At 40.7% G+C, this 24,575-nt stretch overlaps 1 protein-coding gene across 1 annotated transcript; it reads left to right on the top strand.

Moving 5' to 3' along the window:
* The first annotated feature begins 525 nt into the window (after positions 1 to 525).
* On the top strand, positions 526 to 24,575 carry bcap31 (B cell receptor associated protein 31). Its single transcript, XM_003445992.5, has 8 exons — positions 526 to 682; positions 4,110 to 4,209; positions 6,752 to 6,852; positions 7,750 to 7,894; positions 13,182 to 13,317; positions 21,162 to 21,288; positions 21,414 to 21,514; positions 22,397 to 24,575. Exons 2-8 carry the CDS (start codon positions 4,118 to 4,120, stop codon positions 22,421 to 22,423), a joined length of 729 nt encoding a protein of 242 aa, XP_003446040.1. The 5' UTR covers positions 526 to 682; positions 4,110 to 4,117; the 3' UTR covers positions 22,424 to 24,575.

The raw sequence follows: 24,575 nt of genomic DNA, 5'->3' as shown, positions 1-24,575 counted from the left end.
ATAAGGAACTACTTATTAAATGAGCGTTTAATCTGTCTACTACATATTTTATATGTATATCGTATCTGATACAAATAAAATGTAACATGCTACAAAACATGCTGGTCTAAATTTAAGTTAAATTTTTTTCAGAGATTAAAATATCATGTGCAGAGACTACACGCAGAACGAAGTATTTCATTAATTCATGGCTTATATGCATACACCTCCAACAATATGTTGTTATGAGGGTCATGTGTACTAAAAAAACTAAAATAAAAATTTACACAATAAATGGTGAATTTAAAAATATTCAAATTAATTGCAATGTAATTAATTATCACTTTAAAAAGCAATGTATGCTGCATGCATATCCTGCACTAAAGGAATTAACTGGAATTAGCCTCATGTTTTTTTTCATTCAACAAAAAATGTAATATTGCGTGAGGTACAGAAAGATAATAATTATAAATTCATTAAATGATTAATATAGAACAATAAAGTGACGCAACGATAGGTCACGTGCTTCCGCCCCGCCGGCTCCGTGTCCAATCATATTTCAAGATGAGCTGGCACTAAAATACCCGGAAGTGTTTACAGCAGGAGGCTAAACTAGCAGCTAACAGTAGAGTCAGTGGAGAATTGAAGCTCCTGGAAGTGCAGTGCGGACACATCTCCTCCCCTGTGTGCGGTGCTTGTTAAGGTGAGTCCCACCTGTTCACTAATGATCAGCACCCCGATTCTCTCCAGCTTACCGAGGCTAACTGCTCCTAGCAGCAACCAACAGTTAGCTTCAGCGAGTGGCGCGAAACAAACGGCTTGTTTTTGGAAACAAGCGCTTGGAATAGATTAAAACAGAATGCTCGGTTTTCCAGAAAACTGAACCTTCAATAATCAGCTGAGTAATTCTAAAAGAAAACGTAACTAACAGGGGGGAAACTAGCTAGCATGCTAGTTAGCTAATGTAAAAAAAAAAACAAAAACAAAAAAACCCAAAAACAAGTTTAATTACTTTCCAGCACATAGACAGAACCTAGTTCGTTTTATGGAATTTAGTTCCAGCAGATACACAGACATGCAAATTTATCAGCTCACTGGAGGGTCTGCAAATTGCGAAGATGTGAAATGAGTGCGGGTAGGAGCGTAAAGTTTTTAGGTCAGGCACTTGAGAGTTTTCAGGAGTTAATTTGTGTGTCGCAGCTGGTAAAATGTACTGACAGTGAATCTTTGTGGTTTGGTTTGGTTTCTTGGCTGAAGTGAGCTGTAACAGGGAGCACAGTGTTGTGGGATCGATGAGGGGCGTTATCAGTGTTTTGATGTGTAAGGAGGCGTGATGCTCCGCTGTGTTTCTGCAGTTTTTGCGGAGCCGCAATGACACAGCTGTTCTGAGCTGCCATATCTGAAGCAAAGCAACCCCCTCGAGTGCTCACACTGCACACAACCAAAGGGGAAAAAAAGAAATCACACTCAGATGCTTTATTCGGTTTTTTTAGCTTGTGTCTTTTTCACTTATTGTTGTCAGGCATCGTCTACAAAGACGTCAATCTCAGAAAAAGGAGAAGCCTCCGGCCTCCACCCATCGGGCTGCTCTAAAGTGGGCTGTGTTGCTTTTCAGTTTTGTGGAACAATTAAATTAGTTTATTAGATTTATTCTCAGAACAGGATTAGGAGTGCATTTTTAGAAAAATGTCATTAAGCTTTGCTGAAAGACACTGAAAATCCACTTTCATAGGGTTGTAACATTTTTATAAAGTATGATCTGTGAAAATCTGAAGTCTTCCACATCAGCAACATGACAGTTAACCATTTACATTTTTTCTTTCTTTAAAATTTCGTGCAGAACTATGTGAAAGTCTTGAGCCACTCCTTGCTTCTTTTTCTTTAGTTTCCAGAGAGTCAGACTTTTTCAAAGTGGTGTTAAAGTGATAGTTCTTCGCCAAATAACAGAAATTGTTGCCTCAAGCTTCTTTATATTGTAAAGTACAGACAGACCCAACAATAATACAAGAAAACAGAGGAAACCCCAAAAGTCCTATGATCCCCTCCTATGAGCAAGTGCTTTAGAAACCTCCAGCAGAACCAGGATTCAGGAGGATCGGCCATCTGCCTCAATCGATTGGGGGTGAGCGGACGAAGACAGGACAAGGACATGCTGCGCCAGAGATTAACAATAACTAATTAACAACTTGGCAAAGAACCCATTTTAAATTGTGTCTTTGGGCACCAATCACAAAAACAAAACCTCACAAAAACATATCATTTGTTCCCATTTCTTTAGTTCTCTGAAAAATACCAAAGATAACAGTCTGACAGGCATAAAGAAGTATTTTTGCACCAACAAGGTGATTCCCAAAGAGCTATTAGCTGATGACTTGGTACACCTCAGCAAGGTGTGCAGTGTCCTTAAAAAAAAAAAAAATGTGAGGAAACTGGGCAAAAGTAGTGTCATTCCTAAAAAGCCATTTCTACCAGGTGAATTCAGAAATGGTCTCAATGAAAGGCTGGTTGTCAAGAAGCCACTATTCAAGAAGGGAAACTGGGACAAAGGTCAGAGGCAGATTACACAAGAACTTGACTGAAAATCAGTGGCAGGAGGTCTTATGGAGCAATGGATCCAGATATGATTTTTTTTTATATATATATATATATATCTGGAGGTTGAGAGAGCAGTACAACAGTGAGTGTCTACAGCCATCTGTTAGACACAGTGAAGACTCTGTCATAGTTTGGAGCGTTTCAGCCAGCAGTGTGTGGTTCACCACTGAAACAAAATACATGTCAGTCACTGACATCTACACAGCCCGCTGGCTCAGCTCTGCTGAGGCAATCATGAGAGACTCCACCCATCCTGCATCTCACCTGTTTGGCCTGCTGCCCTCAGGGTGACGCTACAGGTCCATCCAGACTCAGGAACAGTTTCTTTCCGCAAGCCAGTATAGTGAGCACAGACATGCACACACACACACACGCCCCACTTCAAAACACACATCTCTCTCATGCATCAACGCATACACACAACAACATACACGTTACCACCACCGCACAAGACCAGTGAAATACTTCAGAGCAACCTTGGACATCTGTATAAACTTTTTGCATTTATGTCGTTTGTATTTTTATATTTGTTTTTACTGTTACTTGTTCTGAATTTAATCATTGACTCTAAATTGCCCTCAGGTGTGAATGTGAGTGCGAGTGGTTGTCTGTCTCTGTGTGTTTGCGATGGATGGATTTATTCTAAATGCTGCTAACAGGAAGTTGCTTCTGTATTCGTTGAATGTCTGATGTTTAATGACAATAAAAGGATTTGGATTCTGATTGGCCTCCTTGGAAAGCAAATCTCAACATTATTGAAGTGTGAGTTCCATTCTCATAGAGAATGGAACAAAAATCAGCTAACATCCAGAACAGCTTTGAATTTCCTGGAGAGAAATTCCTGAAGACCTGAATGACAAGAAAGCTGACTAAAAGAGTTTATGCTGTGTTCAATAATGAAGGCAGTTACAGCAAATATTGACTTTCAAACTCATACAAACATGTTTTTTGCCTTTATATACTTATGTTTGCATGTGTTTTGTATCTATAGTATTTCCAATTTTCCTAGCAAATTATAAAGAAAGAGGGTTGGCTTAACACTTTTCCCCAGTACTGCTGCAAACCAGTAGGAGCTAAAATGCAATCGGTGCTAAGCAGAGGTGCTGTGAAACTGCCACTCTCAGTTTAACTGTTGTATTTAAAGTGTGGTTAGAGTCTGAGTTTTATGTGACAGAGCACGCTGTTCCTGCCTCGGTCAGTTGGGTAGTTTGTGTGTCTGGTATGTTATCACGTTAATTCTCAATCTGATGAAATGAATATATTAAACATCAGAGTAGCACATCAGCCAGAGGCAGCAAGAGCACTGATGGGTGAAAGTGTCAGATAACTGGATGGATTAAAGTCATACAATTCGTTCTAATGTGCACTAACTGCTGTATGTTCTGAATGGCAATAAAGTAGTGATTCTGTTCTTCTGTTTTATTCTCTATAAGCTAGTGGAGCTTATTGAAAACGATTAACTGTAGATGTCATGATCCAAAGTGCGATGTGATTGTGTTTTTGACGTGTGACCCTGCTCTGTGTTTCCTGTTCAGAAGTCAGGATGAGTCTGCAGTGGACTGCGGTGGCCACCTTCCTCTACGCTGAGGTCTTCTTAGTTCTGCTGCTCTGCATTCCCTTCATCTCACCCAAGAGGTAGGTAACACCTGACTCACACATACACCTGTCCTGGCATCAAGCTTTTTCCAGCTCAAATCTGACCTTGGCTTAAGATATCTGCCAGTAAAAATTACTGACTGGAAAAGTCAGTAGTTTGTAGTAAACTAGCAGCTGGAACGATGACTTTCAATCCATTTCACTTTTAAATGAGAGAGATTATCGTCTGAGCTGTCAGTCAGCTGGCTTTGACCATAGTTTACAGTCAATAAAAACATTTGCAAACATTCAAACAAGCTGCTGGCGCACCAGCGTGGATCATCTCCAAACTGCTGACACTTTTTTGTTCCACCGAGTTTATGCTTGCCGTTGTTTGAGTGGCAGGTTGAAGACAATCAGGTCGGTTTTACTGCCATTTTCAAAGATGCATCAGCTGGAGCTCAGAGTGCCAGATTACAGAGAGGGAGATGCTGCAGCAAACTGAAAAGATGAGACTTTCTGGAGAATTTCTTTTTCATTTTTGTGTGTCTTGTATGGAAGAGTGCTGTGTGTGTCATGCACCATTATAAACAGTGATAAGGCTGTGGTGATTTCACAGATGCACGTGACACAACCAGTAATGTCAGCTCGTTGTTGCCGAGCTTTTGGGCTGGTGGGGGACCAGTGTTTGATGCATGCATCCCTACACCGGTCCTTCTTTATTTTAATCCTCCTGGGTCACAAAACGAAGCATTGCAATCACAAGAAAGTACCTCTATAGAAATCTCTACAGACATTTTAACAACCCTGCTGATGGATGTATCTTTCATGGGGAAAAATTACAGACAATTAGACAATTCTGGATATTGAATGTTTTCTCTGCCTTACTGAAAACTTCCCAAATCATGAATTTTCGGTACTGTTACACGACAAACAGACGGCGAGATAAATCTTGGCCCATCTGGGTTTAAAGTGTCCAATGCAAAGCGTGCAAAACATTTACAGCATTGTGTCCGTGTGCTGTTGGCTCCATAAGTGGAAGCTTTGGCCATTAATTTCCAGCTGGAGAAGCGTGAAGCTCACTGTTGGGAGCAGCAGAGTTCAGTTTGTCCTCAAACAGAGCAGCTCTGTGTGACTGTGATCACATTAAAAGACCTCCTGACTGCAAACTGATGAGCTCTGATTAACTCCGCACACACGGCACAGAGCTGATAGGAGCTGAAATCCAACAAAGAAAAAAGTCAATAAAAGTAGAGCGTGAGGAGTCAAATATGTGACCTTTAGTGAGAACGCTGTGAAGAATAATTGGATCAGAAACTCAACATGGAAGTTTTACTGCTAGACCTCAGAGTATTTTTTTTAATTCTTTTATCTGACTAGATATCGAGAATTAAACGTATCTTGTTTTTTGTTTTGTTTTTTCATGTGAGAGAAAGTTTACCGTTTTAGCAATGGTGTAACCTAACATAGATAAATGCAATAACATGACTTCTACTTATGTAGGCTTGAGCAACAGTTGTGTTTGTTGGATGGTACATTAACCCAGAAACAATAAGGATAAGTAATATTATTGTCCCTTTTAGTCAGTTTCACACCACAATATCATTGTTCTTGATTCATGACTCCACAGGTGGAAGCGGAAAAACAAAAACTAAAGTTACTTAACAGTTTTGTTGCTAACCATTATTAAAATTTAATAAAATAAGGTGTGAATATGTTTTTTGGTTTTTTGTTGTTAATAAAATAAAAAATAAAACAAAAAGAAATTGTACTTAACCTGTATAAAATGAAAATGTACAATTTTATATAATAACATTGTGGTTTGTACATATTCAGACTGAAACTTTGGAGTATCCCACACCCTCCTTTTGAAAAAACCCCAAAACTGAAACTGTTCAAAGTTCTAAAAGTACTAAGAAGTGACTCTTGAAAATGGCTCAAACTAAAGCAAATTTTAAAAAATTCTATATAATATAAACTAATACAAAAAAAAAAAAGAATATATATATATATATACATATATATATATATATATATATATATATATATATATATATATATATATATATATATATATATATATATATATATATATATATATATATATATATATATAATATAACTGCATTCTTCATAACCAGCCTCCTGCAGAGGTCACTGCACAGTTGAGCTCATGTCTGTTGTTATGTGGCCCCTAGAGGGGGCTAGAGCTCCAAGTTTAGCTGCTCTGTTGTAAAACATTAAGATCTCCATTCATTCACCCATCCTTTCTCTTCTGCTCTCTTCTTTTTTTCCATCGCTTCAAACATGCTTGGATCACTTTTGGCTCCCAAAAGATGCGATAAGATGGATTTTAATTATCCAGAAGTTCAGTTCCTGTCCTGCAGCACCAGTAGTGTCCAACACAACATTTAAAAATGAAATAATGATTCAAAAAGTAACAAAAAAGCTTATTCAGATTACTCCAAGCAAAGAGTAAAACAATAAATAAATGTCTAATGTCTCTATAATGTAAAAATGACCCTGTCTTCTTGTTGTTGCCGACTGATTTGTGTTTTATTCTCATGGTTGTTGTTTTGTTTTTTGTTTTTGTTTTTTTTAGGTGGAACAGTATTTTCAAATCTCGGATCGTGAAGGCCATCACTCTCTATGGAAACACTGCCTTCATGGTGGCCATCGCCATCCTCGTCTTTCTGCTCATCGGTAGGTCTGCAGTGCTTTTGTTGATTTGTTGGGAGATGGCCTTTAGCCAAAGTGTAGTCGATTTTCTGCATTCTTCCAGTCTGTAGCTGCTGTAGCTCCATTTAATCAAGTTTGATGAAGCACGGGTAAACAACAGCACCTTCAGTTCCTTACTTTGTAATAACAGCGTGTTCAGAGTCGAGCTAATGAAATGTTGCCAAACTCTTTATCAAAAGAGTGTTAGGCAGAAATAATGTGTGGCTTTTATAACATTTAAAACTAAATTAAAGTTCTGCATCAGTCTGTGATTTTTGTAAAGCATCAAAGTAACTGCAAAATTTTCCCAGATACATAACATCTGTCGTAGTCAGCACACAAGGCAGATCACAGGGATTCGAGATGTTTCCATCTAAACATAGAAGCTACTCATTTGGTTGTGCAGAAAGACAGCTTTATTTTTTCATATGCTTAAATGTTGTTTAGGAAGTACAACTGTAATTACATGTTGTATTGTGACAGTATATCCAGTACTTCTCTGCTCAGTAGCCACATTTATCCGCCCAGGTTTACCACACATTACGATTTGAACTAGCTTCTAACAGAAACCAGGTTTTTCCTGCCAACGGCCTCACAGAGAGTTTACTTAGAGCAAGAGGTTTTCTACTAATAATAATTATTATTTTAAGCAGTTGTTTAAGTTAGGGTTTTTAAAACATCAACCATTAACAGCTCAGTACCTCTGTGTGTGTGTGTGTGTGTGTGTGTGTGTAGTAGGACAGAGTTTGCTCCCAGTAAGGACCGACTTTGTACCTCTTTAGCTCATCCAGCAGGGAGGCAGCAGAGCTACAGTGCAGCTACAAAATAAGTTTACTGTGAATTAAAGATGCTGAAAGGTGACGTCGTGTGTTTCCTGTACAGACGCTTTCCGTGAGGTGAGGAAGTACAGTGTGACGGAGAAGGTGGATCTGGCTAACCACCCGACAGCCATCGAGCACATCCACATGAAGCTGTTCAGAGCACAGAGGAACGAGTACATTGCTGGCTTCGCCCTGCTGCTCTGCCTGTAAGACACACACACACAACCCTCACCTCAAGCTGTTTAAGTTTTAGGATCAGCCACAGTAGCCTCACTTCACTGGAAAGACTTTAAACCAGCTATTAGCTTTCCTGCTAGCAATCAGATAGAGAACAACCTAAACGATCGACCTAGATCGGCTTCATAGATCGGCACATCGTCACTAATATCTGATCAAGCTTTCTGGATCAGGATGGGAACGATACATGATGCTGCCTCGCGCATCTGGAATACTCGACCTCATGGAGTCTAAATTCTGTTTGTGTGTCATTATAGCCAGACCGATTCTCCTCCATGGGCTGTCGTTACAGATCTCAGCTCTGTGGGGTTTTTTCTTTTTTTTCGATTTCAATCACAGAAAAGGTGGTTTCATCTTCTTTGCCCTCCCACTCCCACTTAAGAGTCTCTTTATAAAGGGAAGGGTAAGATAAGTTGCTGTAAGCTAGTTCCTAGGCAGTGTCCCATCCAGGTAGCAACCGGGCCGAGCTCTGCTTAGATTCAGAGATCACAAAAGATCAGCTGTGTTCAGGGTTTTTACAGATAGTTTGCAACATTTCTGAACTGCTGCAATTTTTAAAATTAAGAACATGGTCTTCTTATTTCTTGTTTTTTGTTAGATCATTACAAAAGTAATACTTAAATTAAAACATGTTTCAAAAATAGATGCAAAATAAAACAAACAATGCAAATAAACGTACTAAGTTTTAAAAGAGGGAAAGCCTCTGTTGTCACAATACAGAAGTTTGTTTGTGTTGTTGGATACATTGTCACTTTTTTTTGTTACAGACTTTGTTGTAATTCAGCAGTCATGTTTCGTGTCTGCAGCACGTATGTTGTCCACATTCTCCACCAAAGTCTGTCATCCTGCTGTAAAAGAAAACAGAGCAGTGAAACCAGGAACTTTTTCTAAACCCCTTCACCATCCTGTTAAGCATTTATCCAATTAAGTGTCACATGGGGGCTAAACTAGTGGTTTTTAATGCATAAATCTAACAGTTTCAGCACAATTAAAATCAGGAGCTGAAGTGTAAAATTGTTTCCAGCTGTGTGAGCGGTGAAATCATTCACCACAAACTCAGAAAAGAACTGCAAATTAAGAGATTTAATGCCATGAAGATTCCACAGACTTCTGTCGAGTTTCCTCCGTTTTTGACAGAGAGTGGATGCTGCACTGTAAGAGTGTTATTAGTAAGCCTTCATCAGTGTTGGGACGACTTTATAGCCGACTTTCCCTTAAGGCTGATTGCTTGGGAGCGCTGAATCAGTCGAAGCCGCCACAGGAGCATGCAGACAGAGCGAAAGGATCGTCGGTGCACTGAGGAACAAGGAGACGACCACATATGGGAGTTAGGACCAGCGTGCAGCTGAACTTCTGTCCTAAAGCGAGCTTGGAGTGGGATACTCAGTCGCACCAGAATAGACCCGACAGGCCGACTGATCTAAACTCAGAGGAATTTTACAGTCGGGCGGAAAGAATGAGCAGCTGACCGTGTATGTGTCTGTCAGTGTGTGTTTCCACTGTACAGTGTAAATCCCCATCCCAATTGAACAGAGACCTCACAGGTGCGAAGCGCCCTGATTGGCTGACCCACTCAGAGTCAGACGTGACTGAATACGACTAACCTCAGACTTCAGCAACATGGTGTGTTGTTACTGGTCTGACGGCTTGTTGTTGTTGGGCTGAAAATCCATAAAGTTACCAGTGAGGTCCGTCAAAGAAGAAGGCTTGTTTCAAACGCCATCCTCACATACTGACTTCTTAAGAAGAGTACATCTATAAATAGGTTTTCTTTTTTACAGCAGGAAAAACTGAAATTGCCCATTGCTGAGGTGAAATCCTCAGATCCATTGTCTTAGATCATTTTTGATATCTGTCTTATTTGGGACAGGGTGAGGAGGGAGGTATATGATCTGCTGTGACCCCTAAAGGGAGCAGCTGGAAGTAGTATTTACTTTTTGTATGTATCACAGTTATTGTCAATACCTGAAATTTGTCTGCTGTGTTCGTCAGAAAGTTGCAAAACACAGTGTGAGCCTGTCTGAATCCTGAGTTTTCACAGTATTTGAATGCATAAAAAGCCTAATCTGAATGCACTGATCTTACAATAAGACTACATCTTTTCACAGGAGGGTAAAATACAGCAAGCTCTCAAATCAGCACCCTGTAGATAATGAGAGAGACTTATATTAGTTTTGCAGCTTTACTTGAACCTTAGAGGGTCTTACTCACGACGCAGCAGTTTGTGAAATTTATGACATTTGCATGCGTATTTTGGGGGCTTTTATTGATAACATTAATTTGCTGACTGTTCACTTTACTTGAGTTGCTGCTGCTACAGTCAGCTGGCTTCTCGTGAGTGTTGTGTGAGATTTTTAATTTGAATCTTTCTAAATATTTAGTTGAGCAGTCAGTGGTCATGTGACCCTGACCGATCCACGTTGACCTACAGCTGGTGGGTCTAAGTGACAATAAATCAGGACAGATCAGTTTGGTGCAGTTTTGATTATAGAGTTGTTCTGTGTCCCCTGGCCGCCTGCAGGGGGCAGCAGCACGTCCTTCTTGTTGCTGATCTTCTGGGGTACTTTTCGGTGTGCAGCAGCTGCTGCTCTGTGACTCACTGTGGCAGCGCAGCATGTGATGCGGCAGCTGCTGTAACGCAGATGCCAAGAGGAAGTGCTCCAGTGTTTAGACCGTGCCCTCCGCTGTCAGGCCGCTGCGATCAGGAACTCCAGCTCAAGAATTTCCAGCCTGAGCCAAGAAGAAGACTGTGGAAAGGCTGAAGCTCTGGCAGCTGCCTGGTCAGATTATTTCAGGCCTGTGAAGTAACTGACGGCCATATTTGGAACAGGCAGTCGCTCCACCTAGAGACACTTGAGATGGGGAACTCTCTTTTATTCCTCGTGTAAACTACTCCACTTTTGGTCACCTTGAAGCAGTTTACACACCGATCCAGACAGGCTGCTGTGGTGTTGCAGAAGATAAATCAGACTTACAGATACTTGATGTATCTATTAAACCGTTAAAAACACCAAACTTAAACCTAGCTACACGCACACGCACACCCTCCTGCTGCAACAAATATGGCATCCAGCGCCATGTGTGGAATAATCTACAGTGCATAAGTTGTTCCTGACTAATGCACTGTTTTTTTTCCTCATTTTCGGTGTTGTTATAGTAAACATTCAAGACTGGGGGAAAAAAGCAGTGAGGGCAATTTTAAACCATGAACAGTGATGGTGCTAAAAAAATCACTTGGTGCCTTTGCAGAAGTAAAACATTGCTTATTAACTACTTAAGAAGTAATGTATCACCCTGCGTGTTCCAATACCTTTACTCTGCACAATCAGCTGAGCTGTGTTGTGGTGTTATTAACAGTTAACAATATATTTTTCAACCTTACTTACGCTAACAGAGCAGCACAGATCAATAAGGAGAACATGCTTGTAGGTGTTGGTCTCCATTTGGCTACTTTGCAGATCTACTATGGTGTATGAATCTGTCAGAAACCAACTGTTGCCCTTGCAGAGACAGTCCTTGTGGTTTAAATCACCTGCTAGTTTTGAGTGTAATTCTCTACCAGATGACCTCTCCACCAGTTCCAGCTGTTCTATCCCCAGTTATTTGTATTTCATTTGAATTCTGTTGAAAATTCAAGAAAATTCTTGTTGTAAATACTGCGGATCAGTAAGCCCCAGTGTGTTAGATTAATAACTGAATTTACAATATTTAGCACAATAATAATAGGGAGACTGGTTTTTGGGATAATGTGTATTGGGTCACTTTTGCAGCTCACAGAAACTGGTCACATTTTGTTGGCGCTGTGTGTTGCTGGGGAAGTTTTACACCCTGAAAATAGCTGCAGGTTGAGTGTGAGTAAAACTGCACAGACAGAACCTGCTGGTTTCTGCTGTTTGTCAGAATGTTCCTGAATGCATCACCGATGAGATATTTGGCACATGGCTTCAGCCTCACATGATGGTGAACCAGCAGCCACGAGGTAACTGCTCACCGAGGTGGTAAATTTACCCCCAGCAAGCTTCACATCTGCAGGTTTTTTACAGAGTGAAGTCATTTTCTGTTTCGAGAAAAGGAGGTCAAATTTCAGCGTCCTGTTACTCATCTCTGCAGGAGAAGCCTGATTTTACATTCCTGTGTTTAAGATTTCATACATTCTAATATGTTATTCCTGACAAAAACACTGAAACTAGGCAAACTGTTGTGATGACTTACAAAAGAAAAATGAATCAAAAGCAAAAATAGAAAATACTATTTCAATTAAAATCAAATGCTAAACTGTCTGCTTGTTAACATATGTATGTATGTGCACTAAAAACATCTCAACACGTGTCAGTTTGTCCACAACCAAAAATGGAGCAGGTGGTGATCTTTTCACATCAAAAGTCTCAGAGTCTGATGGAGTCCGATGTGAGCTGAGAGGAAACGCGCGGTTCATACTTTCATTTATTTTTCTGTCTGATAACTATGTTGGCAGAAGTGCTCTGAGACTTTCCAGCCCGCTCAGAATAAACTCTGGACTGCTCCTTTAATCCAAAGCTGCAGCTCAGTGATTCTTTCCCACGACTTGCATGAATGGGGGTAGATATTCGGTATATCTGCCCCGCCCTCCACCCACAGTGAGCTACAATTACATCACCGCCTGTCAACGCCACACACAGCACGAACGCCTCACACAGTATGCGGGGAAATGTCAGGGGTGACAGTGTGTTACTATACATGTATCTGTGCGTGAAGCGACTCCTGACTTTGTGACGACATAATCCCGGACCGCTTCACTGGAAACATGGATCTATCTCTGATCCTGATCTGATGATTTAAAAATCTTTTTACTGCATTTTTGTTGTTGTTTAGAAGCTGCGGTCAGATGACCTCATGCATGGTTTACTAACATTCAGTCCTCTTTAAAAGATACCCGCAGATATACTAGACAGCTCTGTTTTTAAGTAATTCAACATTTATGCAATTTTTCTGTGGAAAATGTAAATGAACCCCTGGAATCTGCTGCCTCTCTTTAGCAGGAATATCTTGTGGTAGATGTAAAACTGACCACTAGTTTTGGATACTCAATTGCTGGAATTCACAAAATTCAAAGCTCGGTCATTAGGAAGATATTTAATGGTTCTCCTGTGGGTACTGCCCACTCTCCAGGATGTTTACTGATGAGTTTCAGGTGATGCTGAAACGTTTATCAAATTGAAGGAGGCTGATATGCAGCCTGTTTAGTGTGATCACACACTGATGTTTTGTCTGTTGCAGGTTGCTGCGTCGCCTGGCCACTCTGCTCTCCCAGCAGGCTTCACTCATGGCCTCCAACGAAGCCTTCAAGAAGCAGGCGGAGGGCGCCAGCAATGCCGCCAAGAAATACATGGAGGACAATGAGATGTTGCAAGAGGTGAAACACACACACACACACACACACACACACAGAGTTTTGAGCTTTGATAGAAAACCAGTCGTCAGAGGTCATGGGTCACACTACCGTCATGGTGATATTTGGTAAAAAGGGTTCTGTTCTGTGGATGAGGATTGGCTGTTTCTGGAAAAGATGTTTTTCATAATAAAACTTCATCCAGCTTCACTGTTCTGCAGAAACTCCAGACTGGAAGAAGCAGATTCCCGAGTTTCAGTCCTGCGTTTTGGAAGAACAGACATGGCATGTCAGGCACATGTTATAGAGCAAGATATTCTAAAAGCAACTACAACAATTTTAAAATCATTACCGATATTGTCAGATGTCCAGTGAAGTTTTTTCGGTGCCGCTAAGAGAGGAAAATAGGCAGTATTTTTAGATAGGTCCGATTGAAAGGCAGACCCCACAGGAGCCCTAAACTCTATAAAAATGACTCCCGGGTTTCTTGAAGTGGTTGCGATGGAGCATTTTTGTGCAGGAGGCTGTTCGTTTCTATCCTTTGGAGTTTAAACTTTGTCTTGTGAGCCAGTTATTGTTTTATACAGCTGAGAAGCTGCAGCTTGGCTCATCCCAGCTGCTTTTCCATTTTCCATCCCGGCCCTGACAGTTCGATTTTTATCCTGCATGTTAGTTTTAATATGTTCTTAGTGCATCCTCTTTGTGCTGATTTCTATAGTTGCACTCCTGTTTGATGCAAACACCACATGCTGATGACAGGAAGCATCATCCTTCATCTGGAAATTGATTCAGCACATTCAGAGTTCAGTTTGTTGAGTCATCACACCGATTTGTACAAGGCACCGAATCTCTTTGCTTTTCTGCACCAACATGGCAGATTTTCGGCTGTAAATCTCAGAAATGAGCCCTGAATTTTTTGTTTTCTCATTCCTGCTTCACAATAAGGCAATGCGTATCCCTGCAGGCATTATGGATTATTCTCCTGCTAGTCTGTCCTTGCGTCTCTCGGGCCACAACCTCAGTGGATGTAACACTCTCTCCCATTTAAAATAAATAAAAAAATATCAGCAGTTACATTTTCCGCAAAATGAAACTACAAGAACTCAGCAGGTTATTATCTGACTGTGAATGTACACCCGTCTGAGGAACAATAAATGGTTATGATCAGCAGCGTATACGCCAACGTTGGGACTTTTCGTGAACCAGAATAAAGTAGAGAAGTAAATGTATTTTTCAGGGTTTTTTAGAGGATACAGGTTCCCTCAGTCAGTAAAACATCAGCTGCTGGCCTTCAGTTTCCTCTTGAGAGAGAGTGTAAAGAGCTCAGAGTAGAGCTGCTGCAACTCGGTCACCTGACAAGGATGCCTACTAAGTGAGGCGTTTTAGGCGTCTTCAGCCGGGAGGTGGCCCAGGACATGCTGGAAGGCTCTGCGCTCCCACCCCAGAACAGCTGAGGATATCGAAGTCTTTGCTAAAACTGCTGCTAAGACAGACATGTCGACCCTGAAAATGTTTCTAATCAGTTTTTAGCATTTTTGCAGTGTCTCTTTTCTATCACCTATTTATTTTTGATCATACGTTTAGTTTGAGCTGTAGTTACAAGACAAGCACTAGAGGGCGCTCAGCTAACAGTAACTGTGGTCACCTTCTTGGCGCAGGGGTGGGGGGACTCCAGGCCTCAAGGGCCGGTGTCCTGCAGGTTTTAGATGTGTCCTTGATCCAACACAGCTGATTTAAAGGCTAAATTACCTCCTCAACATGTCTTGAAGTTCTCCAGAGGCCTGGTAATGAACTAATCATTTGATTCTGGTGTGTTGACCCAGGGTGAGATCTAAAACCTGCAGGACACCGGCCCTTGAGGCCTGGAGTTCCCCCAGCTGAGTTAGCAGCTTCACTTGCAGACTAACTAGCATGTAATAGGTCTGTAGATGCTGTAGATGTTGATGTTTGTTAAAGAGAAATGTGACGCTCACTGAGTGTCCTGCTTGAGTCATGATGATACACAGTAGAGCAGACTAATAACAAAAAATGTTAATTGCTAACATTGAATTTGACTCTTGTGTTACTTTAATGAGATGTAACCATTTTAAAGTTGTAGCTGTTAAGCATTTAAAGCAAAGGGTAAACCAGCTGTCTGGTTGAAGTGGATTATTGCACTATTTTAATATTGTTTTAATTCTTGAAAAGTCTTTAAAAGACTAAATATGAGTTTTGAAATAGTGGAGGGGTGCAGGGTTAGGGTCAGGTAGACAGTGTGAGTTTGTTAGCTCTGGACAGATAGTGGCGCTAGTTCACTTTGTGCATTATTAAATCTAATCCCATCCTGGCTCGCTGTCACAGTAGCGGGTTCTAATAGGTTTTCTGGCAGAAACCTCGATGCTTGATAATGAGTTTATCAGGTTGCTGTTCATGTTCAGGCCGTGTTGTCCTTCATGTCTCCCCCACAGGATCCGTGTTTGACATTGTTTCATTTACCATGTCCCAAGGTGAGGAACGGACAAACTGTCCATCCAAAGAAACGTTCCCAAGGTTGAAACTTTGGCAATGTGTAAACTGTGGTAAAGGGTCCTGACGTTATTTCATCATACCCCACTTCAGCTCTGGGTTTGGTTTCCATGAATGTGTTTACACGGTCAACATTTCAGGAATATTTGGCGGCAGCGGGAATTTTTCTCAGTGACTCAACAAGGCTTTTATAAACTCCCTTAAATGTTTCCCAACAACAAGCTGATTGATCTCCTCAACCAGAGAGGCAAAGTTCAGCTTTCTGGCAGCTGTGCAATAGGTAATAATAAAATAAGAGAAAATACACATTTTAAGATTTTTAAAAAAGTATTCCAATATAACTTATTGTGTTTTTAAGTATATGACGTGGGCTGAGAATTGGCCTCATTGAGCATAAATGTTCTTTACAAGTGGCAAAGACTGCAGTTCCGTAAATGACCACTCGAGGCAGGCTGCAGAAACATGTCAGTCCTCCCCATACAGTCCGATATTAAAGTGTCCTGCTTTACAGCAGAAACAGAGACATGCTACAGTCTGCTACAGATGCCGTTTTGGCCAAAGGGGACAGGTTTCTTCCTTCATAACTCTATTGGGCGAAGTTTTTTTCTTTTTTTCTCTTTAATAAACCGTCATGTTGGAAATGGTGAAACTGCTGAGATTGACACAAGCAGCTGTAAGCCTCACCTCTGCTAATTGGAGTCGGAGTGTTGATGTTGATAATCCCGCCTTTTGTCTTTTATGCCTTCTTTCTCAGTGACTGTGATCAGAAAGTGTCAGATGCTCGTCAGAGTGAAGGAGAATTCATCTCGTTTTCATTCCCAAAGTGTACTGTTGTAGTGGTCTGAGGGAAGTCATTTATAATGTTAAAAATAAACAAGTAAATAAATTAAAACAGCCATGATATTTAAAACTGATATGTTATACTTTGATTTCTGGCCTTTTTTAAAAAAAATCTTAAATTCATTTAAGAGCCAGTAATACAAAAAAAACTTTAAATGAATCGGTGAAAACACTAATAAGTAAAAACTTGATGTTATGCTCATGTGTTCACAAGTTTGAGTAGGCCACAGGAGATTCTCAGATTTCATAACGGGCTGTGGCCGTCTTTTTTTAGGATGTTTTGCTCTAAGGAGTCTTCTCTTAAGACACAGCATTTGTGTAACTTTGTGTATGAAACGTGTATGTGTGCATCCCCAAAGGTCAAATGTACACGTGGAGTTACAGGAAGACGCAAGCGGTCACGCAGCGCTCACTGATTTGTCAGGATGGAGTCACTTTACTGCAGACACAGTTACACAGGGTCACAGGTTACACTGAGGTGTGGGTGTGTGTGTGTGTGTACCTGTTTTGATGTCTTTGTGGGGACTGAAAACTGTAATGTTACTTTACTTGTGGGGACCAATGGTCACTTATGAGGACAAAAGTGCCCGTCCTCATAAGTTTGAAGGCATTTTTGAAACTCAATGTAGTTTTAGTGACAGGGTTACAATTAGGTTATGGTTAGGTAGGTCAGGCTAAGGGTTAGGTTGGCGGTTAGGGTAAGCGGCTAAGGAAAGCGAGATGTCCTCGCTAAGATATCAAAACAAGAGTGTGTGTGTGTGTGTGTGTGTGTGTGTGTGTTTGTTACTGTAAAGGCCAGTAAGATGATCCTGGGCACCTGCTCTCCTCCATGTAATCAGGCAGAGAGACTTCTAACTAATGTCAAAATTGCAGATCTGAGATCATTTATTTGCTCTGTAAGATCATATTTTCCTGTGGGTCCATGAAGCAGGCGGATTTTCTTTAAAAAAAGAAACCTATTTTGAGTTATTTTGTCTTTGGTTTGGTGTAGACAAAGAATTAACTCAGCAAAGAGTTCAAGGTCGGTGTTTATCAAACACGAGAGGAAGAAATTGCCAAAAGTCCTCAGAGCGTTGCATTCCTGCTTTTGTTTGTAGCAGCAGATTAAAAGCTTTTATCCTTTCCCACTGACAGTTTTTTGAGGGAGTCCTGAGCTCAGAGGAGCTGCAGGAGGTCACATTCTTGTAGAGATAATCTATGAGGGCAAAGCCTGGCACAGAGACACAGAGGAGGGCTGTAACACACTCCTGCCAACAGCCTCAATCTTAATGTGCTGTACACGAATACAGGAGAGAAAGGGCTGTTCCCACAGGCAGTGAGTGAAAGAATAAGCAACAAGCTGATTAGCTGCCAATAACTGTAGCTGTCGATGTGTCGCGCACCACCACCCCCACCCCCAAAAAACATTCAAAGCGCTTCTTTGGGCGCTGGTGCCTGTTGCTCTGTTCACTGTCAGAGTGATCTCACACTGCTTCAATAATCTTTAAGTCCAGGCTCTGGGGAGGCCAGTCCCTGACTGATGGTGTTTATTGTGTGTGTTTTTAATATCCAGGTGTTTTGTCTGGGATCGTTGCCAGGATAAAAAAATGAAGATTTGCCATTCAGACTCACTGTTGCACCCGTCTCCTGATCTCCTCCGTACATATTGATGAACAAACATGTAAAATGTGACTCATCACTCCGTAAGACGTGTTTCTGCTGAGTTCAGTGCTTGTGTAATTAGGAGTACCTCTCCCTTTTCTCCTGGTTTCCCTTCCCTAAGAACGGCTTCCTGAAAGCGCCCATCTACTAAGACAGTTTCAGATGAGGCGGTTTTTTTTTTTGTTTGTTTGTTTCTCTAAGACTTCCAGCTCCTCTCCATCTGCTCTGTGTAGTTCAGTTTCTTTTAGGTTTGTCACTTCTTATTTTGTCCTCTACTTTTTTCCAGTTTCCACATTGATGTTTTTTTTATTTATTTATTTTAAGGACACAAATTTCATTCATTTGTGTCCTTAAAATAAATAAAAGCCAATTTCCAGCGACCATAATTTGAAAGGTCTTGAGAAAGCCAGGAGAGCTTTGCCTAAAAGCACTTTAAAATATTACAAGATCGTCTGTCTCCTTGGAAGCAGATTTTAAAGAAATGGGGAGGTGGCTCAAGACTTCTGGAAAACACTGTATTTCCTGACACTGATGTTGTGACATAAAGCTCTGCTGGATAGATACAGCACTGTTTGACACTAAACTTACTCAGGCTGTGTGTCATGTCAAAGACTCAAAAAGACTCACTAGCAAAATTACAAAAGAGGAAATTAATTTAATTGAAGGGCACAGAACTAAATCAGTTCAGTTTGATTTATAATGGCATCAAATCAGTTGCTTCAAAGCGCTTTATATTGTAAGATCAAGACCCTACAATAATAATAATAACAATAATAATGATACATAGGGCTGCACAATTAATCGTTAGAAAATCGCGATCTCAATTCATACTTATGTGCGATCTCATTTCCAAATGACAGCGATTTTAAAAAAAAAAAAAAAAAAAAAAAAAAAAAGATGATGATTGTACCGCATTTTGATCCGGGACATAATCTGCATGAAAACAAGCGCTCACTCTTCCTGCTCAACAAATGACAAGGGCGGAGCCTTATACCACGTAATACCGAAGCCAGCTGGCAGGGATAAAACAACGGAGAGCACGTGAGAGATGACGAAGCTGTAAAGGCCAAGAAAGTGACAGGAGAAAATCCGTCCCGGTCAACCACATCAATAACGGGAACCTTATACAGCGCTTCCCCATACCCGTCGAACTCCCGCAGGCACAAAGAAATTACGGAGGCTATCACTTATCACCTGACCAGAGATATGGCTCCCATCAACACTGTGCAAAACGAGGGATTTAGGAAAATGATCAACACCCTAGACAAACGCTACACAGCGCCGTCCCGCAAATATTTTTTAAATGTTGCACTACCTGCTCTATACACGCAGTGTCGAGCAACGGTGGAGACGGAATTACAAGCAGTACAACATTTTGCGGCAACGACAAAATGTGAGACATTTATTGTTTTTATGTTTATTTATTGTTTTTATGTTCAGTCTCAACTGTTACGAAGCTGATGTGCAGTTAATAAGTGCAATAAATATTTATACTGGAAAAGAAAATCGTGAGAGAATCGTGATCTCAATTCTAAGCAAAAAAATCATGATTCTCATTTTATGCAAAATCGTGCAGCCCTAATGATACAGTTAGAATTTTTTTTCAAAAGTGTATTTTTAAAACCAAAATGTTTTGTCAGTGCTAGTTTAGTTCACTGTAATAACCTTGATAACCTCTTATAATGCTTGCCTTTTTATTTTTACATCTGTTTCTACATTTAAAAAAAGCTGCTCGTGTTTCAGTTTTACTGTAAATTTATGGTCTGTGACTCGACCGCTCGCTGCTCTGTGATCTTGGTGCGTCGGTCTGATGACCTCGTGCCGCCGGGTTCAGTTCAGAGCAGTGAAACCAGGTTTTATGGCCTCGTCAGTTAAAGGTCTGAAGCTCAGCAGCTGTTTAACTCCGTCACACTGAGCGAACACACCAACGCTGCGGTCTGACAAACTTATTGATGCTCTGAATACTTCTCATTTAGTGTCGTCTGTTTCCAGCTTACAGCGAGTCACAGGAAGATTTTCCACCGTTTGCTTTTTAAAAATTACAGAACTGATCGAATGAATTATGAAATTAAATAAAACCAGTAATCCTCATGACTCCAGTTCCTTCCTCAGCAGAAATGGAAACTGAAGATGTCACCATCACTTTGGTCACACACACACACACACCCCCCACGCACAGTCCTACACAGAGCTATGTTTTCATAATGCAGCGTGAATCAAATTTTAAAATGCTTAAACGAGCACGAACGCTGATTTTCCTCACGTCACCCTGCATGAATTCTTGTAATTGAGTAGATTTCATTTGATGTTTGGAGGAAATGCAGTTTGCTGCAGACGGGTCGTTATGATTTCAGCTGCCGTTATTTGTTTTGTTTTTTGTTGGCACTGTTAAACTAAGTCAACGCCTGGCTCATAAGAGTCGAGCGCCACTTTCTGACAAACTCCATATTCACTTGTTCTCCCAAAATCTCCGTTAGTCAGCATTTCAGGAGTTTTTAAAGTGGTCAAGAATCTGTGGTCAGCCCTTAAATGCAGGCTGCGAAGCAGGAAACACAAAATATGCATCACTGCCAAAACCTTCAGCCATGACTGAGCTCCTGATGAATGAAAAAGGTCAGGGGTGGACCAATGAGCACAGTTGTGGTATGAAGCAGTGGTGCACAGCCGGTGTGTGTCTGTAACGGTTCTCTGGATTCAAACTGGGTCAAAAGTTTGGAGTTATCTGTGTCAAACGGAAAGATTTCAAATATGCATTAGGCTTCTTTCAGGTCTCTGGAGACTTTCAGATCTGCACCAGAATTTAAATAGTTTTGTGGATTAGAGCAAACATCTGGCAGATGTTAAAGGGCTCCTTTTTTAAAAATATTTGTTTGTTTTTCTAGAAACTACGTGAGGCTGGTCTCGAGCTGCCGGAGGCTGGGAAGAAAGGACCAGGACCACAGGAGGAGAACAAGACTCTGAAGGAGGAGGTGAAGAGCCTGAAGGAGGAGCTGGAAGCCACCAAGAAAGGTAAGGCGGAGGAAACGCAGTCAGCAGGTAGAACCCACAAGAGATGAGGAGGAGAAGAAGTTAAAGCATGAAGTCTGAGACAGAGAATATGAGATCAGAGTGAAAATGAGAAATCTGTTTCACAGCTCTGCAGAAGTCAGACAGTGACGTTCGTGCCATGAAGAAACAGTCCGAGAACCTGACAGTGGAGTACGACAGACTGCTGGACGAGCACAGCAAACTCCTGGTAACACACACACACACACACACACACACACACACACACACACACACACACATAGTAAAATCTCCAAAACAAGAATTTAAAAAAGAGGCAAAAGCACGCAGGAACCAAACCACAGAGCCCCCTGACGGCCCTCTTTTAGAGTCATTGCTTAAACATGCATTCACTTTTATTATCCACCAGGGGGCGATACCTGAGGTTGCAAAAGAGAGGTTTCTGGTCCTGTAGAGGTTAATGGAAGAGATGGCCCACCGCCCTGACCTCTGTAAACATTTACTGATGAGTTGATGAGCTCAGTCACTCACTGTAGGCCATAAATAAAATACTTAGTCCACTTTTCTTTAACGTTGGTCTTTCTAAGTGTGAAAACGAGGATTATCCAGGATACACTGAGCGGAGGGCACAGCGAGTTAAAGCTATATTTGGCGCGTGTGTGAGATCAGTTACAGTTACAGCAGCTCGTCCAGCTTAAATCATATACAGCAACAACTCTGACAGCAGACTTGTGTAACATGCACGTAAAATCACGTGATTTAGTCTCGAGCTTCGGTTTCAGCTGCTCGTGTTCTGGATCCAGTTCAGGCTGAGCAGACGATCTAAAGTGATGTTCTATTTATACGTCCTAATAGGAGACAGGTTTAAATAAAGGCTCAGACTCCTACAATGCTGTTTTCATATTTTCACATTAAATTTAGTCACAAATTACACTCGGATTTAATCGCAGATCTGAAACACGCTGTATCGGCTTAAAGAGCCGATGCTCTGTGATGATGCTCGTCATGAATTTGTGATGTCTGTCTTTACCCGACACGGACAACACGGTTTGACATGGTTTGGCTGCGTTTTGTCATGGCGATCAGCTGTTTTTGTGTGTTCTGTCTGCAGGAGAAGAGTGACAAGAAATCGGACTGAGGAGGACATCGACGGTTCCCGGCTTCTTTCATCTTCATCACCGTCCTCAGCAAACTGTCTGCTGCCTCTGCTTCCACCTCCGCGATGGGATGTCACTGACTTTTGGGTCATCTGACATCACCGATGGCTGTGATTGGTTAATCGGACTGTCTGAGCTCCAACATAAGAATGTCGGTTTACTGTCAGACTTCCTGTGTCACTGTTTACGCCTCTTAAGTGTTTCTGTTTTTCTCTCTTCTGTCCACTTTGCTGTTTAAAGGTCAGCTTTGGGGTTTTGTTGTCCTTTAAACAGCTGACCTCTTCCTTCACTTTCCATAAACTGTTTTTTTTTTCTGAGATTCTGAGAGGTTTTTTTTGACATTCCCTGTTTAACATTTTTGGAGCAAAGTAAATCCAAACATGAATCCTGTTCCCTGCAGGAAAAGACCAGTTTCATTCCAAAATAAAAGCATTTTGTCCTTTCTGCACATTCTGGGTTTAAATCAGGGTTAAAAAAGTCCAAAGGATGCCTGTGCTGTCAGATTTCCTTCTTTCTTAAACTGTAATTTCCATCGAGACTCTTGTGAATATGAATGTTTGGAGCTGCAGCAAAGATCACTTAGTACGAGCAAAACAAGACTCGTCTCCTCTGGTTTCTTCTTCTGCTTGGAAATGTTGCCTGAACTCAGTCGTCGCTGTTAGTCGTGTGCTGAAAACACACTTTAAATCTTGGAGCTGTTTGATGCTCTGCTTTCGGTTATTCATTACAAAATCATGAAGTAAAAATGAGAAGAGAAAAGAAAAGGCACCCGTGTCTGTTCTGCTCGTGTGGCGTGATCACATTTTTGTTGTTGTCTTAAATGGCGTGTCACAATAAACACGGATGATTTCAACAACAGTGAGACCCCGTGTGGTGCAAAAGGGTTTTTGGGGGTGTTTTGTTTGATGTCTGAGGTTTTTATAGGTTTGAGAAGAAAAAAAAAAAAAAAAAAAAAAAAAAGGGAAATTACTGATAGGAGGGCCAATGATCAGCTGATCATGAAACCATTTTTACTTTTTTCTTTGCTTGACAGAGAAAGGGCTTTCATTTTTGAGGATGGAAGTCACCACACCAGATTATCCATCTATAAAACCATGAGCAGGTTTTTTTCTAAAAGCGTTTAATCCTCATTTTTCTTGTTTATGTGGAACTTCTGGTTTCTTGGTTTTTGTTGGGGAAAAGTGGACGCAGCTTTTACCTCAGTCATCGTTTGGCTGTGGGTCGATTTCTGATAGTTCTCACGTACGAGCGTCACTTCACGGCTTTCCTCGGGTTTTGTTTTCATTTTAATTCTCATGCGGTTTATTCTGCAATTAATGGCACTTTTTAAAATCACAATTTTGATTTTACTGATATTTTTCTTTGTTTAAAAAAAACAAACAAACTTGTCATTTTGTCACATTTCTACTTTGACTATTTTGAAGCCTTTTGTCTTTTAAACCCACTTTAATTGCGGTTAGTCTCCAAATCTCAAAGGCTGCGCGTCTGAGTGACGTCACAGAAGGAAAAAACATTTTGTGGAGTTTGAATTCAACCATACTGTGACCGCTCTGTTCACACGGGTTAAGGAGCGATCCTCTCTCTGGTTTAATTGCATGACTTTGAAATATTAATATGTAAAAGAAACTGTTTGTGGTGATGGATGAAAGTGTTTTATTTAATCACCTATAATTTATCTGGATTTTTTCTTTTTTATAGCAATTTTTTTTTTTCTTCTTTTAAACCCAGAATGAACAAAATGTTCTTTAATTTCTTATGAAAGTTTCTGTCGTCTATTCTATGAGTGAGGCTAACTTTTTTTTTCTCCATTTGAAGAAGAATTTGAACTTTATGGCCATATAACTTAATATCATTAATATAGAATCACTCGTGGGTTTTTTGATGCAGTGAAACGTTTCACTTGATCTTTCCTGTAAAAAAAAAAAAAAAAAAAATAGAATAAATTTGTCTCCCAATGGAAAAAATCAAATTCAGGGTCTTAGTAAAAATGGAAAACATCAAAACTTTCTCTGATTCTGATTCTAAAGGAGTCGGAGGTTTTCAGAAGCATACATTTCATTTTCAAATAAAACTGCAGATAATTTTTCACTGAAAATTTGAGGAATGTTTCCTAGAAGTGATCTGAAAAGCAGA

This window comes from Oreochromis niloticus, linkage group LG20 (assembly GCF_001858045.2).
Source record: "Oreochromis niloticus isolate F11D_XX linkage group LG20, O_niloticus_UMD_NMBU, whole genome shotgun sequence".
Lineage (NCBI taxonomy): Eukaryota > Metazoa > Chordata > Actinopteri > Cichliformes > Cichlidae > Oreochromis > Oreochromis niloticus.
Note: the sequence above shows the minus strand (reverse complement) of the source record. Positions and strands in the feature narration are given on the sequence as shown.

Bases quoted from the DNA above. Each gene is read 5' to 3' on its own strand.
- bcap31 (XM_003445992.5), top strand. From the start codon at position 4,118: ATGAGTCTGCAGTGGACTGCGGTGGCCACCTTCCTCTACGCTGAGGTC. The intron at 4,210-6,751 runs GTAGGTAACACC...TGTTTTTTTTAG, and splicing joins CCCTTCATCTCACCCAAGAG to GTGGAACAGTATTTTCAAAT. The intron at 7,895-13,181 runs GTAAGACACACA...TGTCTGTTGCAG, and splicing joins TTCGCCCTGCTGCTCTGCCT to GTTGCTGCGTCGCCTGGCCA.